The 21,759-nt window shown below is 33.1% G+C and overlaps 1 protein-coding gene across 2 annotated transcripts in view; it reads left to right on the forward strand.

Moving 5' to 3' along the window:
• Positions 1-21,240, forward strand: part of LOC142333904 (transient receptor potential cation channel subfamily A member 1 homolog) — a 45,003-nt gene extending 23,763 nt beyond the window's left edge. The window contains exons 6-10 of one of the 2 annotated variants that reach the window (XM_075381499.1): positions 1,668-1,931; positions 5,563-5,907; positions 11,792-12,061; positions 18,379-18,644; positions 20,597-21,240. In XM_075381499.1, the coding sequence (XP_075237614.1) occupies positions 1,668-1,931; positions 5,563-5,907; positions 11,792-12,061; positions 18,379-18,644; positions 20,597-20,993 (1,542 nt within the window). In that variant the 3' untranslated portion in view covers positions 20,994-21,240. The remainder of the gene's footprint in view (positions 1-1,667; positions 1,932-5,562; positions 5,908-11,791; positions 12,062-18,378; positions 18,645-20,596) is intronic. The other variant, XM_075381500.1, reaches the window with a different exon arrangement.
• The last annotated feature ends 519 nt before the right edge of the window (positions 21,241-21,759 follow it).

Consider the following 21,759-nt stretch of genomic DNA (forward strand, 5'->3'; position numbering starts at 1 on the left):
GCCTTTCAAAAACTGATTGAATCAAGATTATGCAAAGGACAAATCAGTTACAAATATTCTACCGCAGGAATTTGTGTGGAGAAATGGCAGGATAAACGATATCTTCTAATGATCTCTTCTGAACAAAAATTTGTTTTGGTCGAAGTACCTACTAATCGAGGTAATATTTTGAAACCACTTGCAATGAAAGAATATAATAATTACATGGGCGAGGTTGACTTTCAAGACCAAATGATGTCGTACTATTCGTGTGAACGAGAAACTTTGAAGTGGTATAAAAAGTTAGCCTTAGATATATTTAAAATAATGTTACTAAATTCATTTTTCCTTTACTGCAGATACACCATTGGTCGAAACCTTAATTTTTATGATTTTTTAATGGCTATTATAACAACTTTACTAGAGATTCCTGAATGTCATAAAGTTCCGATTCTGAAGAATCTAAAAGACCACAAAATTAAAAAAATTGAAAAAAGAAATGGAAAGGGAGAAATTTCACGTAAGAGATATCGATATTGTTCACAGCTCGGGAAACAAATTTTAAGTATTTATTACTGTCTTCAGTATACAAATAAGTGTGCTCTGGCACAATATGTATTTTAATAAATACCATGTTAATTAGAAAATAAACATGGAATAATTTTTTTCATTATTATTACTTGTTACATAACTTTTTACTTATATATTTGTATGTACATATTTAAAAATTTGATCATATTGTATCTATCGTTATATTAATTATTATTTTTTGTTTTAATTACAGATGTAACAGTTTAACAGTTTTTTAATTAACATTTTTATAAAATTTAATGTTTTTAAGTATAAAAAAATATATATATATATATATATATATATATATTAAAAAAAGTATGTGCGCATGCTTGGAAAGAGATTGTAAAAAAAATTGTAAAATAATTTTATTTTGTTTTATTAAATATACGTTAAATATTATTGGTACACAATTTTTTTTTAAAACCTCATCAATAAAAATAAAGTTTATATAACAAAAAAATTATTTACTTCACTTGTACGCCAGCATTACAAGGTCAGGCTGCCTGACCTTGAAAACAGCCCCAGCCGCTGTGTAAATACTTGTATTGGTACGCAATGGATTAATTCATCATTCAACTTCTTGCATCAACTTTTAGTGTGCAAGCCACTGTTTAGGGTGAAGGAAAAGAAAATAATCCCTGGGAGCTAACTCAGGATGATCGAAGATTTTCCAGCAAAAGTTTTACTATCTCTTCACTGTCTGATTTGCCATGTGTGACTGGACAGCGGTATGCAAAAAGAAAATCCTGTGGAATACACCCTGCATTATTTGTTTTTAATAGCTCTTCTAAGATTTTTTAACATTTCACAGTAAGTATTAGCATTCACAGTAGTTCTGTGATCATCCCTAAATCCAACAAACAGTGACACCCCTAAAAACCAGTAGCCATAAGCTTCTTTACCAAACGTTCTTGTTTGAACTTCTTTGATCTAGTTGATGAATGCCATCATCGCATCGACTGCTGTTTGTCTAGACATTCAAATAAAAATTCCAGGTTTCATCTTCTATAAATTTAAATTTACAGATTTATTTATTTATCTATTTTTTTACAATTGACATCTACTTCAATTATAGGAAACAGTTTTAAATTATTTTTTTCTATTTTTTATAATAGGTAATGCTCGACTTTGGGATCTTAACACCAAAAGATATTATCAAACAAACATCAATCACATCATTATTTTCAACAGAAAGTAGAATAATGCAACACCCTTTAGTAGAAGCATTTATATCTTTAAAATGGAGAAAAATGAGACACTTATTTTTCATGTTGTGTATCATTCAAATCTGTTTTGTAATTACTTTATCAGTATATACTTATGTTCTCGTCCATCCTGAGTGGGTTGAATGGTCCGAAACATCTGATTTCTTTTCTATGGTGAGTATGCTTTGTTTGTTTGTTTAATTTATTAGTGGACTATTTTTCTTTTGTGTAAGAGTTGTTCAGTAAGTTAAGAAACATATTACTTATATTTGTATTATTGTTTATTCAGTTGGTTAAATAAATAACTTTTTTATTGTGGTTGGTACATAATATACATTATATAGATCACATAAAGGAATCCACAGATGAAAAAATAGAACTGCCATGGCAGTTGCCTGGATTAATCAAGGGAAACCATGGTAAAACCTTCATCAGAGTAGCCATCACAAAATACACAACTGTAAAATAAAAAATAATAATATGTATGAGAGATTATCTCTAAAGTAATGGCTGTTTCATTGTAAAAAAATTTATTCTGAAACCGTTATAAATATTTTTTTTTATTTTTCTTAAACTGCATACCTTATAATACTTCTATATATAATCGCCACATGAATTAAGACATTTATTGTAGAAAGACAACAGCTTCAATATACCCTCATTGTATTCTTCTGCCGCCAGTCCACCCAACGTTCTCAAATCTTTCTTAAGCCTAAAAGATCTTGAACAATGCCATTACCGATACCAGTAACAGCTCTTGAAATATCAGGAAAAGGAAGAGCCAGGTCAGAAGTCGCTGACTGATAATCTTTTCTGATTTCATCATCAATGCATTTCAACAAGTCCTCAGTGATTATCGAGGGCATCCCCAAATGTTTTTTATTGTACATATTAATTCTGTTATTTCTAAACCTTCACATCATTTTCAGGTGTTTCTTTCATTCATTACAATATCACTGAACACAGCAACCAACTGCCTATGAATTTCAGCTGTTTTGATGGCTTAAAAAACATATGACTCCATATATTTCACAGTTGGCAGCAACATCGATTTTCCTATTTATTTTATAACATAATAACTCACATATAATCAAAGATACTAAACGCAACAACTTACTAGTGGTTAACTTATGACAACTTAACTTCTAGTGGTTAACACGTGTCATCATAAATCAGCTGATTTTGAAGTAGAGAGTTCTAAGGTTCAAATCCAAGTAAAGGCAGATCCTTTAATTCGGATTTGAATACTAAATCGAGGATACCGGTGTTCTTTGGTGGTTGAGTTTTAATTAACCACACATCTCAGGAATGGTTGACCTGAGACCGTACAAGATTACACTTCATTTACAATCATACAATCATCCTCATTCATCCTCTGATGTAATACCTTATGGCTGTTCTGGAGGTTAAACAGATTAAAGAAAGATACTAAAATGCAAAAAATATCCAAAAAATAATTCACAATTCAAAAAATTATTTGAATAATATTTTTTTGAACATAATGCAGAAAATTCAAGATTTTTTAATTAGAATTATTTAAAAATCCAACATTAGAGTAATGTTTTTGTAAAAGAATATATTTTAATTGTATTTTAAGCAAAAATATCTAATCTAACAACATAAGTACTAAAACCTAACCTAATTTACATAAAAAAACTTAACCTATTTTTCAATATTTTCTCCCCAGCTCCAGTTACACTTATTCCATTATTCTACTGACAGAAGCAGAAGTGAAGTGTTTGCTTTTTATATATATATTTAATGAGCCAGATTTGAAAATTTATATTCATTGACCCCTTATCAGGCCCAAACGAAGAGAAGTCATAAGGTGAAGTCAAGATTGTAAGTTGGATATAGCAGTCTTCTTGCCTAATTTTTCACTGATTTTATGTATTAACTATGCAATCTGAAAATCAGTATTAGATAGAAGAAACACTCCTTTTCTCAAATAAATCACATTTTTCTCAGTAATGCAGGTATCATTTTTATTTCAAGCATCTCAATTTAAAGAATTTTCTACTAGTACTACATTTCCTACAAAAAATATTACATAAGATTGTATCTTTAGTATTCTAAAGGAATATAAACATAATCTTTTCAGCTGATAATCAGGTCTTGCATTCTTTCTTGATTGGCTGGTTTCATTCTGTTTTGTTGATAGAATTCTGACTCATAATAATGCTTCTTCTAGGCCTCTTTAAAAATCTGTATTTTTTTTTTCAAAACGTCATTTCTCAATTAAATACTCGTATTTGAGTTCCCTAAACATGCAAATACTGTTCCTTTATGATTATCTATAAACCATCTTGGAACCCATCTTATACCTCGTTTGTGAATAATTGAATGAACCCTTCAATTTAAATACTTACTGGTATTTGAATTGGTACAGAATTGAGGACAGGTGGAACTTTTAGATAGTCGTTCCTTTTCGAAACCGAAAACATGTTGTATAGCTCTGAATACTACTTGCATAGTATGCAGTACATTGTCAGAGTTAATAAGATATTTTCAGGATAGATAATAGCGTAATAAGCCAGCCATCAGCCTATGTACACAGCAGTACTTCGCCCACTATACCAACTTTTGAAAATTAACTAAAATAAATAATTAATATTTAAAGTATAAAAAATAATTTGGTTGGCGACTGTGTGGAATTTAAACTTTTCCTGTCCAAGAGTATAAGGGAAAAGGGAATTTTCCACAAGGAAAAAAGAAAATTCCAAGATAGCAGACTGCAACACTTGCTCTCTTTGTGGTGACAGGGGTACTATTGATGCAGTATGCCTCCTTAACTACTAGTTTAGACCATTTTTTTGGGTTGGAGGTGCGACTTTGCAAAAAACTTATTTTTTTTTGCAAATATTGCTAATTTTTAATCATTAACAAGATTATCAGAAGAGCTTAAATTAACATGAGTACTATTGTAACAAACAAAAAATAAAGTGAAACCAGCAATAAGGAGGAAATGTCCTGGTTCTCTCAAAAGGCAAAATTCTTCTTCAGATAATGCTGGCCACCATACTGCTCATAGACACAGGAAGTTATTTAAAAGTTGAGTCAGGAGGTGTTCCTACATCCACCTTACAGTCACGATCTTGCACAATCAGATATTTTTGTTTGATCTTCTCAAAAAGTTTTTATGTGGCATCGAGTTCAGCAATAGTGAGAAGATTAAGAATGTAGTACAAAACTTGTTCAGAAACCAAGGTGAACAATTCTTTACTAATGGAGTAAGAAAGCTCACAAAAAAATGGGACAAGAACTTAAATGTAGCCGAGACAAGCTTTTATTGTCATTGAATAAATAATCATTTTTCTACAGTCATTTGTCCAATTATTATTGAATGACCGTTGTATTAGACAGACATATTTAAGTCCAAGGTCATTTAATTTTTAATTAAACAAGTAAAATAATGGAGAAATTTCTCTGTAATTATCACCTATTTATTATGTATTGTATATTAATTACAAAAACTGATGCAGTCAATATTCACGATGTGATGCCTCTATTTGTTATGCATGTATGTTTCCATTTTGTGAAAGAATTTTAAGCTCTTTTAGTAACTTAAAAGAAGGAATCAAGAAAAGTTATGGTGTATATTAGTTGCAAACTCAATGGTTATATCAGTGCAGAGTTGTTAGATGAAGTCTATACAAGAGATGAGTTCACATGGAACTAATTTGAATGTAACTACTCGTAATGGTTATTTAGAAATAAAAATGATCATGAACTTAATAATCTTTTAGCATGCATTATTAAGGTTTAGTAAATTTTAATATTTGCATTTTTTCTTTTTATTTTTCAGTTATTTATTAAGGACTGGGAGATGTGGTTTGCTATTATGTTGCTCATCTTTGGCATGATGATATTGATACAATCGGTTATTGAACTGATATTTTTAGGAAGACTTCGTTTTAAACAAATTGAGCCATGGTTAAATATCATATGTCCGCTTTACTCAATAGTATTGGTACTGTTAGTGTTAAACATAGATTCTCTTAGTAACCCACGTATATTTGATTTTTTATGTTACATCGGCTCAGTAATTATTTTATGTGGATGGGCTCGTGTTATGTTTTTGCTTGCAAGAATTCCTGAATGGGGTTATTATGGACTTATGTTTTTAGCAGTTCTCACTAATGTAATAAAGGTACGTATGAGGTTTATTTTAAAATTTTTATTTCTACAGTTTTCTCTTACGATGCTGTAATTTGGGGAGGGAAATAATAAGAAATGCCGAGTAATTTACATTCTTTCACAGAAATTTCAAGATATAGAAACATACCCTTTTCTTAAAAAAAAAAAAAATTAAAAAATATGGGAAAAAATAATTTAAATAAAAACATATTTTCTTTAAAAAAATCAATTTGTACTAAAAAGTAAAAAATAATTTTGTTTTCAAGAAAATTACTTTTAAAAAAATGTTCTATTATACATGAATAAAAAGAAAAGCTTGGGGCGCACTCATATACAATGACTTTATAATTAGAATGCACTCGATGTCACATAAATAGAAAATTTTTTTAAACATAATTTTCTTGAAAACAAAATTATTTTTACTTTTTAGTACAAATTGATTTTTTGTGTTATTTATTTAAGAAAAACATGTTTTTAAAAATTAAAAAAAATTTTATTTTATACTTTTTAGTTATAATTAAATAAATTGTTATCAAAATTTACATTAGTTTTATATATACATTGTCGCTGAATGGCTTCGATGGCACATGGCACTTAATAACCTTGTAGTAGCCCTGAGAAGGGCTGTTGTTGTCGTCGATTGGCTTTGACGGCTCGTCGTAACTAATATCCTTGTGATAGCTCTGAAAAGGGCTATTTTTGTGTTAGCTCTGAGAAAAGCTGTTGGGTTTGGAAGCTGATCTCCGGCAAAGTCAGGGAGTTGTGGCTCGTCCATTGAAATCAGACTGCGCTTCCCCTTCAGCAGCAGTTGGGTCCCCTCTACGGCGTGGCTCCCAGAGCCCTGCAGTGTCAGGCCGGCATTGGTTGTCTTTCGCCGGCATGGCCAAGGCGGTTCTCCTTGAACGATCCCATGCTGGGCCGGCTCCTGCTGCTGAGTTTGCTGGCCAGGGCGATTGAAACCCGACATGCTGGAGCAGGAAGATAGCATCCGCGTCCAGCAGCTCCCTTGTCGGGCCGGCCAGGCCTGCTGCTCCGCCAGGAATGTTTATATCTGCCGAGAGGTTCCACGTTGAGGTAACTTCTGTCCTCTTCCATCTTCTTCTTCTTCTTCTTCTTGGTCTTCTCCAGGTGGTGGTCAATGATGAATTAAAAATTCACTCTCGTGCATGCTGTTTTATTGGAGCCTAACAGTGGTAGATCGCAGTGCCGCTATGACACTTGTACCAGCACATACATATACTAATATACTATGGTCCAGCTGACATCTGAGCTGCTACCATTGCCGTCCGCCAATATTAAATTAGACATATAGGTGGTAACAATATATATAGCTAATTATATAATATAAAAATTATTCAGGCACTCCACAAAGTGCAGAATTAAATAACATTCTTACGTTGCTTTTTTCTATATGGAACAAGTATATATGTATACATGTATATGTTCTATATGGAACATATAGGTAGCATGTTAAAGAGAATTTTAACATTATAACGTTTTTAATTTAAAAAACTTTTTTTTATTTACAATAAATATTTGTTCTATAAATTTTAACGTGTCATGTTTTCTATTGTGTAAATGTAAAAAAGTAAAATTTAAAAAAGCATTACTGAAGATGGACTTATGCTCAAAAGTGCTTCAATAAAAAAAAAAGTAAGATAAGAATGTTCTTTAATTATGTAGTTTGTGGAGTGGCTGAATAAGTTTATATTATATAATTAGCTAGATTTTATATACAAAGATATGAATTATAAAAAATTTTACTTAAATAAATTAATTATATATATATATATTAAATAGTGGTAAATTAATTTACCAATACTTTTTTGCTTTTTTTACATTTATTAGTATTCAAACTGACAAGTAAGTTTTTACTTTAAGTAAAAACTCTTTAAGTAAAAAATTTCTTTAGAAAAAAAGAATTATATGCAGTTTTATACTGAAACTGGAGAATTAGTTTCCATTATTTTAAATGATACTAGTTACTTATTACGCAGATTGAACGGAGACTATTCATGTGTTTGAGGTAAGAGTTTGTGAGTGTGGGTGTGTGTATTTGTCTGTTACCATTTTTCGCAAAAGGTAATAAATAAAAACATGTAATAAATAGGTAAAAAAACAAATATAAGTTAATGCCGATTGATGATTCAAAAAGGAAGATTATTAAAGTACATTATTGTCACCTCTTTTGATGATCTAAGTAATAATAACTAAAACATTTTATTTTATCACAAATCAAAATTTTAAGTCGATTAAAATTTAGTTTTGAAAAAATTAAAAAGATCAAATTAATCCTTAGAATATTATAAGAAAATTCAATTTGAAAAATGATGACCACTCCAATAATGTTGACATTTAGGTTTAACAATTTGGAATATTAAAATAAAATTTGAATAAAATCTTAATTGATGTTAATAGCACTTTTAACTGATAAAGCTTAAACAAAAATTGAAAATCCTAAAAAAATTAACTGTATAATGTACAAGTGCACAATCTAATAAGTAAAAGCAAACTTGAGTTGCAGTGAAAAATCTTGAAAACCAATCCATCAGTTAAGGAGTTGTAAATATAAAGAATTATTTTATGTAATTTTTATTGGAAAAAAAATATTTTATACCTCTTAATTGATGGTTAAGATATAGTAGAAATAAATTAGACTAAAAATAAAATTATAAAAACATAATAAAGAGTGGAAAGCCAGCCGATGCAAGACACTGCAGTTTATATCTAAGGAGTGTCTGACAAAGGAATGGGTAAACTGTAATGTGTACTAACAAGGTTAAGAAACCTAGTTTCATGTTCATCCTCAGTTTCAACATTTTTATACTCACCATAGTACATCAACTTTCTAAGATACACTTCTGTTCCATTTCCAGTTCTTAATATGCACAGTCTACCACATTTTACAACAGTTTAAGTGGCGACATGAGTAAAAGTAAGTTACTTTACATGTTATTACACTTACAGCCACATATTTCATTATAAATATTTGACCATAAAAAAGTAATTTTTTTTTTGAAATTTGTTTTAACGAAAGATATATTTTTACATCAGGCTACTGAATTACATTATTATACAAGGGTTTGTTTTAAATCAAAGTATTCTTGTATGAAGGAAGGCATTTTACATTAAATTGATTGAGAAATCTGCTTGGAACTAGAAAAAATATTTAAACAGGTTTATTGTTATAATGTGGTTGAATGTAATGCTATTTTGTTTTATAAAGAAAAATTATTAAAAAAGAGATTAATTAAAAATAGTAGGCTTAAATAATAGACATCATAAAACAAATGTTCTATTTATTAGATTAAAAAAATTGTTGATTCATAGGCATTAAACATTTAACTGAAAAATAAACTCTATTATTTTTTAATTGCATGAACTACTTTGTGTAATAATTATTATACTGGGTGTACAAAAAAAAAAAAAATTGGGGCTTAAATTTGTTAAAATTTCTTGGGTGAGGTGTACAGTCTTGATTTTAAAGGTAGAATCAAAGATCAAAAAGGACAGTTTTAGTTGCATGCATAGCCGTAGATTAATTCCTTATCTTTATGCTTGACAGTGCCACTGCAGGTGATGGCAACTCCTGAACAGAAACCCTCTTTGTTTTGCAGTTTGCTAAATGTGAATTTGTATTTACAGTTTCATGCCTGTTCTGTAGAAAGTTTAAGTTTAATTATGTTCCTCTGAGTGACCAATTACTTTCATCAGTGGCATAATCGCTTTTAAATGACCAGATATCTATGTAAAGGAAAGAGTACGCGATGACTGAGGGTGTCTGAAAAAGGTTAAACATATCAGGATATCCTTCCTGTATATTCTTAAAAAACCTGTTAGGAAGGCCAGCCATAGTGATGCCCGTAATGACATTGGGGAATGTTTAAGAAATTACATGTTACGTATGTGTTCATACTGTTTACAACTGTTACAGGCTTTAAAGCCTACTGACTATGCTGTGTGTTCCGACTTCACAATAAAAATTTTGCAGCATGAAGATGATAACTTTCTTAATCCTGATGTTTAGTAACGAGTCAACATTTCATCTTAGTGGAAAAGTTAACTCACAACATCCTTCATCTGGGGGTTAGAAAATCCCCATGAACTCTTCAAAATCTAATACAAATTCTTTCACAAAGAGTGTTAGTGATGTCCATTTAGTTCATCTTGCAAAATGGCTGTTACTTTCATGTGAATGGAACGTGCTTATGTCTTTTTGTTACATAAAATAAACTAATTCAAGAAAATTTTATGTCCAATATGGCAAGGATCCCGGCAAGACCTAAAATTTTTGCTCTAGAATTTTGTAGAAATTGTTCTGTTAAAAAGAAACATCAATATTTTGATACTCCTGTAGAACTGATTGAGGAAAATTTTATATATGATCCTCATAAAAGTCAACAGGATGTGTGCCTATTGAAACAGACATTACACTGACTTTTGATATGCACTATGGAAATATTTGAACTTGAAACCATTCAGATATAATTTTGGGCAAGATATTATTGATGCTGATAAGTCAGTTAATTATTATTCTGTGTAGAAAGGATTAAATCAATTAGAGGGAAATGAGGTGTTCCCAGTAAAGCCACTTTTATATTTAAAGTCAGCAGTAAGGTGAACATCCTCAGAAGAAACTGGAGTTAGAACATTCCATATGAATCTCTGGAGCATGTTTATTATAATCCAAATGTATTTTGTGCTCTTAATCAATTTAAAGCGTAAGGCCTATCATCTTTCATTGAGAATATAAAGTATCGTGTTCCTGGATATCTGAAATCACTTTAAAATACTACAGTTAAATCAATCTCCAAGAATGCTTTTACTTCCAAAGAGACTATACAACATGATACTGTTACATAGAAGTCCAAATTTTCTACACAAATATTTTCTTGGTAGATTGGTTGAACTGGCCCAATTATTTACCACCTCATTTCTCATATTTGAGATGCTGATTTTTAGGGTTTAATTTAAAAAATCAAGTGTTTGTTCCCGTATTACCTTCGACTCCTATTGAATTCAAAAAACTAATCATTGCAACAACTGCAGAAGTGGTTTAGTGAATATGCTGAATTGGGTTTGACAAGAAAGCTTCAGTGAGTTACGTGCTGTATTACCCCAGATAGTTTTCATAACAGCCAAAAGTGACCGATTGTGAAAAAATTGTTATATTTTGCCACAAAATGACACCTTAACTGTTTGTGTTTTGATTAAACTTCTGCAGTCCTTTTTGAATGATCTATTTAAATAAGTTTGAAAAAATAGTAACCAGCTGACTGCATTGCTTACCACAATGGCAAACATTTCTCACAATAATAAACATTAGGAAACTTGGATCATTTTTGTAATTTGAAGTAACTTTCTTTCTGATCTTATGAAACAAACTTTTAGTACAGTAAATAATGGTTATTTGTATTTTTAATCCTGCTATCTAGTAAGTTTCTTCTGATTAATACCGAGCCTTTTATCAACGCTACACCATAAGTTTTTATTTAATTTAAAATCAGCTAGTATTAAGGGAGACCCATATTTGGGTCAACAGTGGAGGCAAGATGGTGTACTTTCTTAACTTTTTCTAAACATAATTTCAAATTGGCAACCCTGATTAAGTACTAATTCTTAGCATACCTGGTATGATGCACTTGTTATTCTTCAACATGACTTTTTCATTCTCTTTTAGGCTGCTTACTGCTCTAGTAGTTATTGTACAGACTAAGACAAATTAAATTATAGTATCTTAGAAATTAATCTTAATTATTAGTATTATTTTATAATAATTTTTATTTTAGTTTTTGTTCAAATTTTGTAAAAGCAGTGTTGTGTATGTGTCATTAACTAGAATATTAATTATGTCACAATTTATAATAATTATTTAATACTTAATACATTTTTTGTAGGTGTTAACATCATTTATTTGCCTCGTCATCGGTTTTGTTTTCTGTTTTTGTATTCAATTTCCAAATAGTGAACTGTTTAGTAATCCATTTTTTTCATTTGTTAAAACAACAACAATGATGGCTGGAGAATTTGATTATGAAGATTTATTTGAACACGGGAAGGGTAAAAAAGAATTATATGCTAGTAGATTCATTTTTTTATTATTTGTTTTGTTGGCAACTGTTGTTTTAATGAATCTTATGGTCGGTCTAGCAGTCAATGATATACAGGTGAGTTATACCATCTCTCTTTAAATTTTCATATGCACAATATCTGAAGAGATTGTAACATTGTAATAGAATACTTTTAGAGATATAAGCAATTTCTCTTTTTACTATATAAAGCTTTTTCATTGGAAAATTTTGAGGAATTTTTGTTCCAAACAAAATAATAAGCAAGGCTGGGTTTGAATATGGATTAAAAGTTATCAAATAAAAAGAGAACAATGCCATAGTGATCATCCATTCCTTTCATATTGGAAAAAAGCAAGCTTTTTTCCTTTTACGCATTACTTTGTTATAAAGTAACTAGAGGTGTTTGAGCTAAGTAGCACTACTTATATGCGACCTCACTAAAGCTTATTTTATTTTAGACAGTATAATAAACTACTTATAATACTATTTTATTATAAATCAACTATTTAATTCTTTTCAGAAGATATATTTGTGTGTGCATTCAAGGTAAGTTCAAAAAGTTACTGGAATTCCCTCATACAGTTTAAAATAGCAATCATAAGGAAATTTTTGGTTTTTATGTTGGCAATACTAATTTTTTTTACACCATGAAACAGCCACATCATATGTTTTCTGTTTCATATATAACAAAACTGAAGCTGTTTGTTTTATGTATGTTACAATGAAAAGGTCAACAACTGAACAGCACACATACACAGACTTTGCATTTTTCTTAAACTGTCACAGACATTATCGCTGCTTGAAAAAGAATTTAGAGAATCTGCAATGAAAGAAAACAGCAGTTTACAGTTGGTATAAGCATTTTAATGATGGCCATATTAATTCTGAAGATGACATTTGTAATAGACCCCTGTCTACAATGACAAATGAAGAAAATCTTCAGCGTGTTGAAAAAGTTGCACAAAGTGGTGGAAAAAACTATCAAGGAAATAGAGTTAATAGTTGGGGTACTGGTTCGAAGTTACCACAGTTTCATAGCCACAGGCCTAGCCTCTGCAGCTTTTCTTCCCACTACACACTTAGCTGCAGAATACTTTTCACTATACACGTATGCTATACCAGGTACACTACATGAATTACAACATATACATTTACTCGACTACACAACAACATCCAACACAGTTTTCTCTTTCACTTACACTTGATGGTGTTGCGACATCGTATGAAATGCAACCGTAACCCAAGGTGGGAACTATCGTGCCGATGGGTGAATGGCTCTACGTAGTGAGTCTCGAACGATGTCCTTTGGGCACCAGAGCAAACCCAGTTGTATTTAGCTCTAGCTCCAGTACGCGTGCGCTCTGCTGGAGTGGTCTATTGTATCGCTGGTTCTCGTGGGACCAAAATTTACTGGAGTATATTTATTATTATTATATTTATATTTTTTACTTTATTTTGATTTTATGAACATTATTCAGTGGAATATTCGGAGTGTACGGTCCCGCATTGCAGATATTGGAGTACTGGTGCAGCTGCATGATCCGATTGTTATGTGTTTCCAGGAGACTCATCTTCTGCGACATGACCCAATCGCACTCAGGGGATACTTTTGTGAGAGATTCGACTGTGTAGTGGACGGTAGAGAGAGTGGTGGAGTGGCTATTTTCATGAGGGATGAGGTATCGGCTACAAGGATTCGACTGACCACTCTCGTTCCTGCTGTTGCAGTGAAGATCTCTGTCCCCTTCAAGTTGCGCATATCTGCAATCTATATCTCTCGCCGAACACTGAGTTCAGTGCTCTGGATATCTCAGACCTCCTCACACAAATACCATCTCCATCATTAATAGTGGGAAACTTCAATGCCCACCGTGTTTCTTGGGGCTCGACTTTCTGCTCCACTCGGGGAAATATAGTACACGATGTGAGACAGGACTTGGACCTCTGTTTTCTGAATGATGGGTCTCATACATTCATGTCTTTATCGTCTGGTACTGTGTCTAATATCGATCTCTCCATGTGCTCGCCGACTTTACTCCCTCGTTTTGATTGGTCTGTTTGTGATGATTTTCATGGCAGCGACCATAAACCAATTGTTCTTCGTTTCGATGTGGACCACGAGGTTCGGAGAAGGCCACGGAGGTGGATTGTCGAAAAGGTGAATTGGGATGGATATCGTATGGCCTTCCAATCGCAGTATGACGTCGGTGCGAACATCCTTGAGCAACTTTCCTCTTTTACGTCCAAAATACTTGAAACAGCCGGCAGATGTGTTCCACAAACATCGGGTAATCCAAAACGTCCTTCCGTTCCGTGGTGGAATGATGATTGCAAGTGTGCTATTCGGAATCGACGGCGAGCACTACGCAAATTCAATAATAGACCTACAACTGAACATCTAGATATGTACCGCAGGGCTAGGGCAGTGTGCCGTCGGGTCTTCTTGACCGCTAAGAGGAATTCATGGACGAAGTATGTGAACTCCATCTCACGTACTACTCCCACGTCTACTGTGTGGAGAAAAGTCCATGCAATTTTCAGGTCGCCAGGGCAATCTATTCTCGGTCTCGTCGATGAGGGGGAACTCCTAACGTCATCTTCGGCTGTAGCAAATACTTTAGCGGAGTCTTTCCGTTCGGTGTCTCTCACCTCGTCATATAGTAACGACTTTCAGAGGTACAAAGCACGGATGGAAGTATTGGGGTTGAATATTGGTGTTTCGGATGGTGAATTGAACACTTCATTCTTACTTAAAGAATTGTTGCACGCACTTAGGAACTCTCGTGACACTTCCCCCGGACCGGACAACGTTCGCCTTTGTATGCTTTCGCACCTTCCTGATTCAGCACTACAACATCTTTTGAGTATTTACAATGGTTTATTCTCCGGTCAAGTCTTTCCGCCCGACTGGTCGGAGGCATTTATTATACCAGTACTAAAGCCTGGCAAAGAGAAAACCGATCCCTTAAGCTACCGCCCTATTTCTTTAACAAGCGTGTTGTGTAAAGTAATGGAGAGGATGGTGAATCGCAGGCTTGCGTGGTACTTAGAGAAACATGGCTTTCTTTCTTCGGAACAGTGTGGTTTCCGACATGGGAGATCTTCCATTGACCATTTGGTGTCGATGGAGACAGCCATACAAAACGCCTTCCTGAACCGCCGACACCTCGTTGCTATCTTTTTCGATATAAAAAAGGCGTACGACACGCCTGGCGACGTGGCATTCTTAACACCCTTAGGAGGTGGGGGATCACTGGCAACATGCTTGCTTTTATCCGGGGATTCTTGAATCACCGGACGTTTCTTGTTCGTGTAGACGATTCACTTTCAGACAGTGCCGTCTCAGAAAATGGGGTACCGCAAGGTAGTGTATTAAGTGCCACCTTGTTTTCTGTGGCCATAAACAGCATTACCAATTGTGTGCAGGCTCCTGTCCCTTGTTGTCTTTTCGTTGATGATTTTGTTATTTACGTTGCGAGCCGCTCTACACCCACTGCGGAGCGGCTGATGCAGAACACTATATTTCGCCTTGAGGCTTGGTCAGGGACTACTGGTTTCACATTTTCACCCGACAAGACGAAATGTGTAGTCTTTTCTCGGCTACGGAACCCTTCTAATCCGCGGGTTTTTCTAAACAGGGAGCTTATTGCTGTATCTACTTACGTCAGGTTTCTGGGTTTGCTTTTTGATAGCCGTCTTACTTGGGTCACACATATGAGAGATTTGAGGACAAAGTGTTCCAAACTTTTGGATATGATGCGGGTCCTAAGTAACACCAACTGGGGGGGGGGGGGCCGATCGGTCGTGTATGTTACGTTTTTACTACTCCCTTGTTCGTTCCCGTTTGGATTACGGTTGTGTCGCCTATTCTTCAGCTCGTCAAACCGTACTTAAGATGGTGGACGGTGTGCATCATTCTTTTCTTCGGCTTGCCACGGGTGCGTTTAGATTGAGCCCTATCGCAAGCTTACTTGTAGACAGTGGCGAGCCATCACTTTGGGATAGACGAGACCAGCTTTTGTTAACTTATTTTGTCCGTCTCAGCGGACAGCCGAATCACCCGGCTTTTGACCCGGTTCTTAAGAATCCTAATTTGAGGAAGTATGAGGATCGTCCACGTTGTACTGCGCCTGTGGGTGTCCGTACACGACGTCTGCTGCAGCGTATGAATGTTGGCACTCGCTCGTTCTTTCCATCATGTCCGTGCTCGAATCCCCCGTGGAGAATAAACCACGTAAATTTTACATGGTTTATTCTCGTGTAAATTTTACGTTTGATCTTGCAACGTATGATAAACAATCAACGCCACCTATTGTTTACCAGCAGGTGTTCCAGTTTCTCCTCACCAAGTCGAACCCAGACGTGGTGGTATACACTGATGGGTCGAAGCGTGACGGTAACGTTGGTTGTGTTTTTGTTTTCAATGAACTGACATATGTTTGGCCTACCCGCCAAATATGAGTGTGTTCACCGCGGAACTACTCGCTGTGGATAGGGCTGTAAGTATCGTTGGCCCTAAATATAGGAACATTCTTATTTGCAGTGACTCGTACAGTGCTCTCCAGGCGTTGGAAAACCTTTATTCCAGACATCCTGTCGTCGTTGTCATTTATGATAAAATCGCCGAGTTAGAAAAACGAAACAAGGGGGTAGGTTTTTGCTGGATCCCTAGCCACGTTGGGATTCTTGGTAATGAGAGGGCAGATTCTGCTGCGAAAGATGCGTGTATTCAGCCTCCTTTCACCACCCGAGTTACTACCTTTGATTTTATTAATCATATAAAACAATCACTGCGAGCAAGGTGGCAAAGTGGCTGGACGGCTGCCGTCGATAGTAAACTTCGACGGATTAAAGACTCAGTGTTGCCGTGGGGCTCCTCTTGCAGGAACTCTCGTCGTGAGAAACTGGTCCTCTGCCGGTTACGGTTGGGGCATACGAGGATCACTCACGAGTATCTAATGTCAGGAGGAGACTCACCCCTGTGCACACGATGCAACTGCCGTATGACTGTGCACCACATTCTCGTGGACTGCGTATGTTATGCGGCGTTGCGTCATCAGTTTAATATACCCAGCAGCATTCGTGATGTCTTGGGCAATGATGGCAGGGTTTTGGAGCGAATGTTTCTCATTTTGCATAGTACTGGGTTACTGCAAAGGATTTAATATACTTATATATGTTTTTCTGTAAGGAGAGTTTTTTAATAATTTTACCTTTATTTTCGATTTGATTTTTTAGTTTAATTTTACTATCCGGGGTGGGGGTTTTTGCACAACCCGTCAGAGTTAGGTAAGTTTTTATACTTTCTTTATTCTATTATTTTATCTTTAATATTTTATCAACTTTGTCTGTGATATTAGTTTTGGGTTTTATTTTGCCTTCTTGGCTTGTTTTAGTAGATCTTTATTATATGATTAATATTACATTTACACCTTGTTTAGCTTATTATTTTGGAGTTATATTACCCTCTTAATAATAACTACCGGGCGATGATAACGCCCTGGCATTTTTCGCCCACAAAAAACCAAAAAAAAAAAAAAAAACAGTTTCATAGCGATTAAAATACGTATACCATTTATCAACACTGTTCCAAAAATGTTGCCTGAAGATCAGAAAGAAACTTGCATAAAAATGCCCTAGAAACTTCATCAATACGGCTGATTATAATCAAAATGTTTTGAGCAAGATCATAACAGAAGATGAAATATAGCAATTTTTGTACGATCCACAAAGTGACAGTTGTCAAGATGGAAATCAACATCATCTTCCTGGTCACAGAAATCTCCTTTGGATAGAAGCAAAAGAAAAGTTATTTTCTTTTTTTTAATTGCAGGTTATTGCTTACTACAAATGCATTCTTGAAGGGCAGACATTGAACAAGGAAATGTTAATTTTTTTCTTCAATAAAATGTTGATATCTTTTATCATATATAGAATGCAGTAAGAAGGAACAGTCTTAAAAAATGGAAAAAAAATAATTAGATATAGAAAATAGAACTAAAAAAAAGAACTAATTTGATTCTTTTGCATGACACTGCAAGAACACAACTCATCTTGTCAAAGAGTACCTGGTGGCACGTGATACAATGTAACAAAATTGGAACATCTACCATGCATTCTTGACAGTTGATTTTTACTTGTTTCCTAGCTTGTAAAATTACTCTGAAGGGTAAAAGATACAGGAACTCCAATGACAAGATGGCCAGTGCACCGAAACAGCTTAAGACAATATCTCAAAAATGGTTAAGAGAAATGTTTCCAACAAATTTACAGATGGCAAAATTTGTAACTGCTGAAGGAAACATACTCTAAAACTTTCATGTTTCAAGTTTTTGAAAAGCAAGCTAATTCCAGGAACTTTTTGAACGTATCTTATAACATAGAAGTTAATTTTTTTAATTTTTTTTTTATAGGATTTACTGATCAAAGGTCATGTTAAATGCTTAATAAAGCAAGCTGAGTTTATTTCACACTTTGAGAAATTGATGTCACATCCATATTTACAAAGAATTTTCATTTACAACATATTAATAAAACGACAGCATGTGCCTACAACATTAGTCATAGATGCAAATGCTTCTGCTGCTAATTTTAAAAGTAATCATTATTTTCCTCATCCATTATTAGAATCAATAATAGGTATCATTTTCAAACACCAGAAGAAAAAGAAATCATGTGGGTAAGTTATCTACTTTCACTATTACTTTTAAAATATTTCCTTGTTATAATTTTTTTTATAATGAGTTCTGCATAGTTAAATTTTCAGTGTAAAGAGTTAGACATAGAAAATATATAAACAATTAGAAAAATAAGGTTGTTGAATGTGCATTAAAAAAAATTGAAAGAAAGCTGAAAAGAAGTACTTTTTGCACCTGTAAAAATATGTTGTGAGTAGAAGATGAAGGAATTTAAAAGGAGAACAGATTCGTGATTAGAAGAAAAATTAATTAAAGAAAACTTATAAGAAATGGCTGAAGATAAAACTACAGAATAGGTACAAAGAATTGAAATGAAAAAAATAGTTAAATGTATAGTCATGAAAATAGTTTAGTAGAGAAATGCAGGAAGACTTAAAGAGAGTTCTAGACTATGCTGAAACATTAAGAAAAAACGTTTGCAGAAGGTGAGAGATATTTTGAATAAAAATAAACCTTCCAAATAGAAATAAAGTATTTGGAAGATTTTTCATTACAAAACAAAGTTGAAATAAGTAAGCTAAACAGGAAGTGAAGGATTGTGTCAAAACTTTTAAACATTTACTGGCATGAGTTTAAAGGTAGATTTTATAACACTTTGTTTCTTCTCAGATATAATGTAAAACCAGGGGTTTTACACGGTATTTTCATTCTTTATCTTCTTATATATGATTAAATTATTTTAATTTTATGCTTGTAAATCAACAGTTTATAGTATCTAGTGTCAGAAATGGCATAGTGTCGAAATATCTACAAATAAAATTGTGAAGCCACATTAAACTATGTTCTATGAAGCTCTGTTCTAACTGTTTGTATTTTTGGTATTAATTTTTTTTTATTTTAAGGTGTTATATATCATCGTAGATAAAATTACAAATATAAAAGGTAATAATCATGAATATACAGTGTACAAAAAAGATATAGGGGTTTTAAAGCTTTTCATATTTCTTCAATTTGACATACAGTAATGAATCACAAATTAAATGAAGTGTTCAATGCGAGCAGGTTTTGTCACACAGCACAAACCCAAACAATAGGAGAGTTCTTTCCATATATAAACCAGCATGTATGGAATAATGGAAGCAACATTTACTTCAATCCTCTCTCAAATAGGTGGCCGAGATTATGTATGTTAACTTTACCAATGATGAGATGTTGATTCATCACTAAACATAATAAAAATAGTCTTCATGTCAACATTTCATTTTAATGTTTGGCATTCAAAGTGTAGCTGATAGGCTACAAACCCTGTAACAGCTGTAAATGGTATGAATGCATATGTATTTTCTTAAAACATTTCACACTGTCATTTGCTTGTTCACAGCTGGGTGCATAACAAATGTTTAAGACTCCCTGATACCAAGGTGTCTGAAGAAAACTAAACTCTTCCCTTTACATAGATATCCCATTTTTCCAAATCGATTATGCCATCTATGACTGTCATTGTCGCTCAGCGGATCACAATTAAACTTTCTACAGAACTTACATCATACTGTAACTACAGATTCACATATAGCAAACTCCAAAACACAAAAGACCTTCTGTTCAGGAGTTGCCATGTTAGCTAGTAACACTGCTAAGCAGAAAGATGGGGAATCATTCTATGGCCATGAGCGCAGCTAAAACTGTCCTTTATTCTTTGATTCTAGCCGTAAATCAACTCTCTACACCATCCAAGAGATATTATAATAAATCCAAGAGATACTTATATTCTTTTTTTACACCTGGTATATTCAAAATATCTGGACATATCTTGTAAATAGAAAGCAGAATTTACGGATAAACAATTTTAAAATACTTCATATTTTCCTGTGATTATTGAGTGGTGCCACTCTTTGTATACTGTTAGTATCAACCGATGTTATTTGCTGGCAGTTTTTTTTTTTTTAGATTAGCTTTTCCCCACTTTAATCATATTTATTCTATTTTGTTACAGTAAACGACTATCAATACCACCATATATAAGTTATAACTTTTCTGATCCATCTGAATCACGTCAGAGCAATATATTGAACGTAGATGGCATTAGTAAATCTACTCCGATTGAAAAAGAATTGTATACTCAAATGCAAGAAATAAAACACATGCTTCAATTTATAATCAGTAGCTATCAGCGAAATGATAGCAATTCAAAATCAAGCAGCGATGATGATGATGAAGAAGAATTCAACTCCAAAGTGTATGCTGTATTAAGAAGGATGAGTCACCGTAAAAAGAATGGTGCTGGTAATGTAAGTGGAGTGGGTAGAATCAGTAGTGGGATTAAAGGCAAAAGGAAAATTAGTGAGTCCACACATGGTGAATCATATATGCCAAAAGCTGTACCAATTTAATTACTATATTAATTACAAAATATAACCCATTTCAATTGAAAGAATTAACACATTTTGCCTTTGTTTTAAATCTACATACTATTTTGTATATATTTGTACAAGATTACAGCCCTTAAGATGTTACAAAAGATAAAACTGGCAAGAAAACCTTTAAAAATATAAACATTAAACATAAACTTGAAATGCATAATACATTTCAAGACCGGTAAAAGGTTTATGTCAAAATATAAAAAATAATAAAATAATATTTTAAAAAATTGGCATTGGTATTATTAAACTGTCCTGACAAATAACCCAAGATTCCTGTATTCTTTAAGACTGTCCAACATTAATGCATCACTGACGAATGCCAAATTTGATAATTTTTGGTCTAAATTTCTGATCTATTAATCCCTAGACACTAATACATATATACTTATGAATGAACACTAATACGTATATATATCCATATATATGAAAACAACTGGGGGATTTTAATGTTTGATACTTCAATTTTTCATGACATTCTGAAACCAAAAGAAACTAAAAAAGCTAAAACTGTGATTTTTGGCATTATTAGAATACTCTCCCCCCTTATTTAAGAGCCTGTAACTGCTGGGTAAAAAAAATAATATATTAGAAAAATTTAGAATTACAATAAATTAAAATATAAACATTTTTTATTTTTTGTCTTTAAAATTTGGTGCTAAATAAAAATATTATCAAGAACTTTTTAACCTGATACTCAATTTCAAACTTTAAAGAAGAATTTGGAAAGCTTTATAAT

This window comes from Lycorma delicatula, chromosome 13 (assembly GCF_047948215.1).
Source record: "Lycorma delicatula isolate Av1 chromosome 13, ASM4794821v1, whole genome shotgun sequence".
Classification (NCBI taxonomy): domain Eukaryota; kingdom Metazoa; phylum Arthropoda; class Insecta; order Hemiptera; family Fulgoridae; genus Lycorma; species Lycorma delicatula.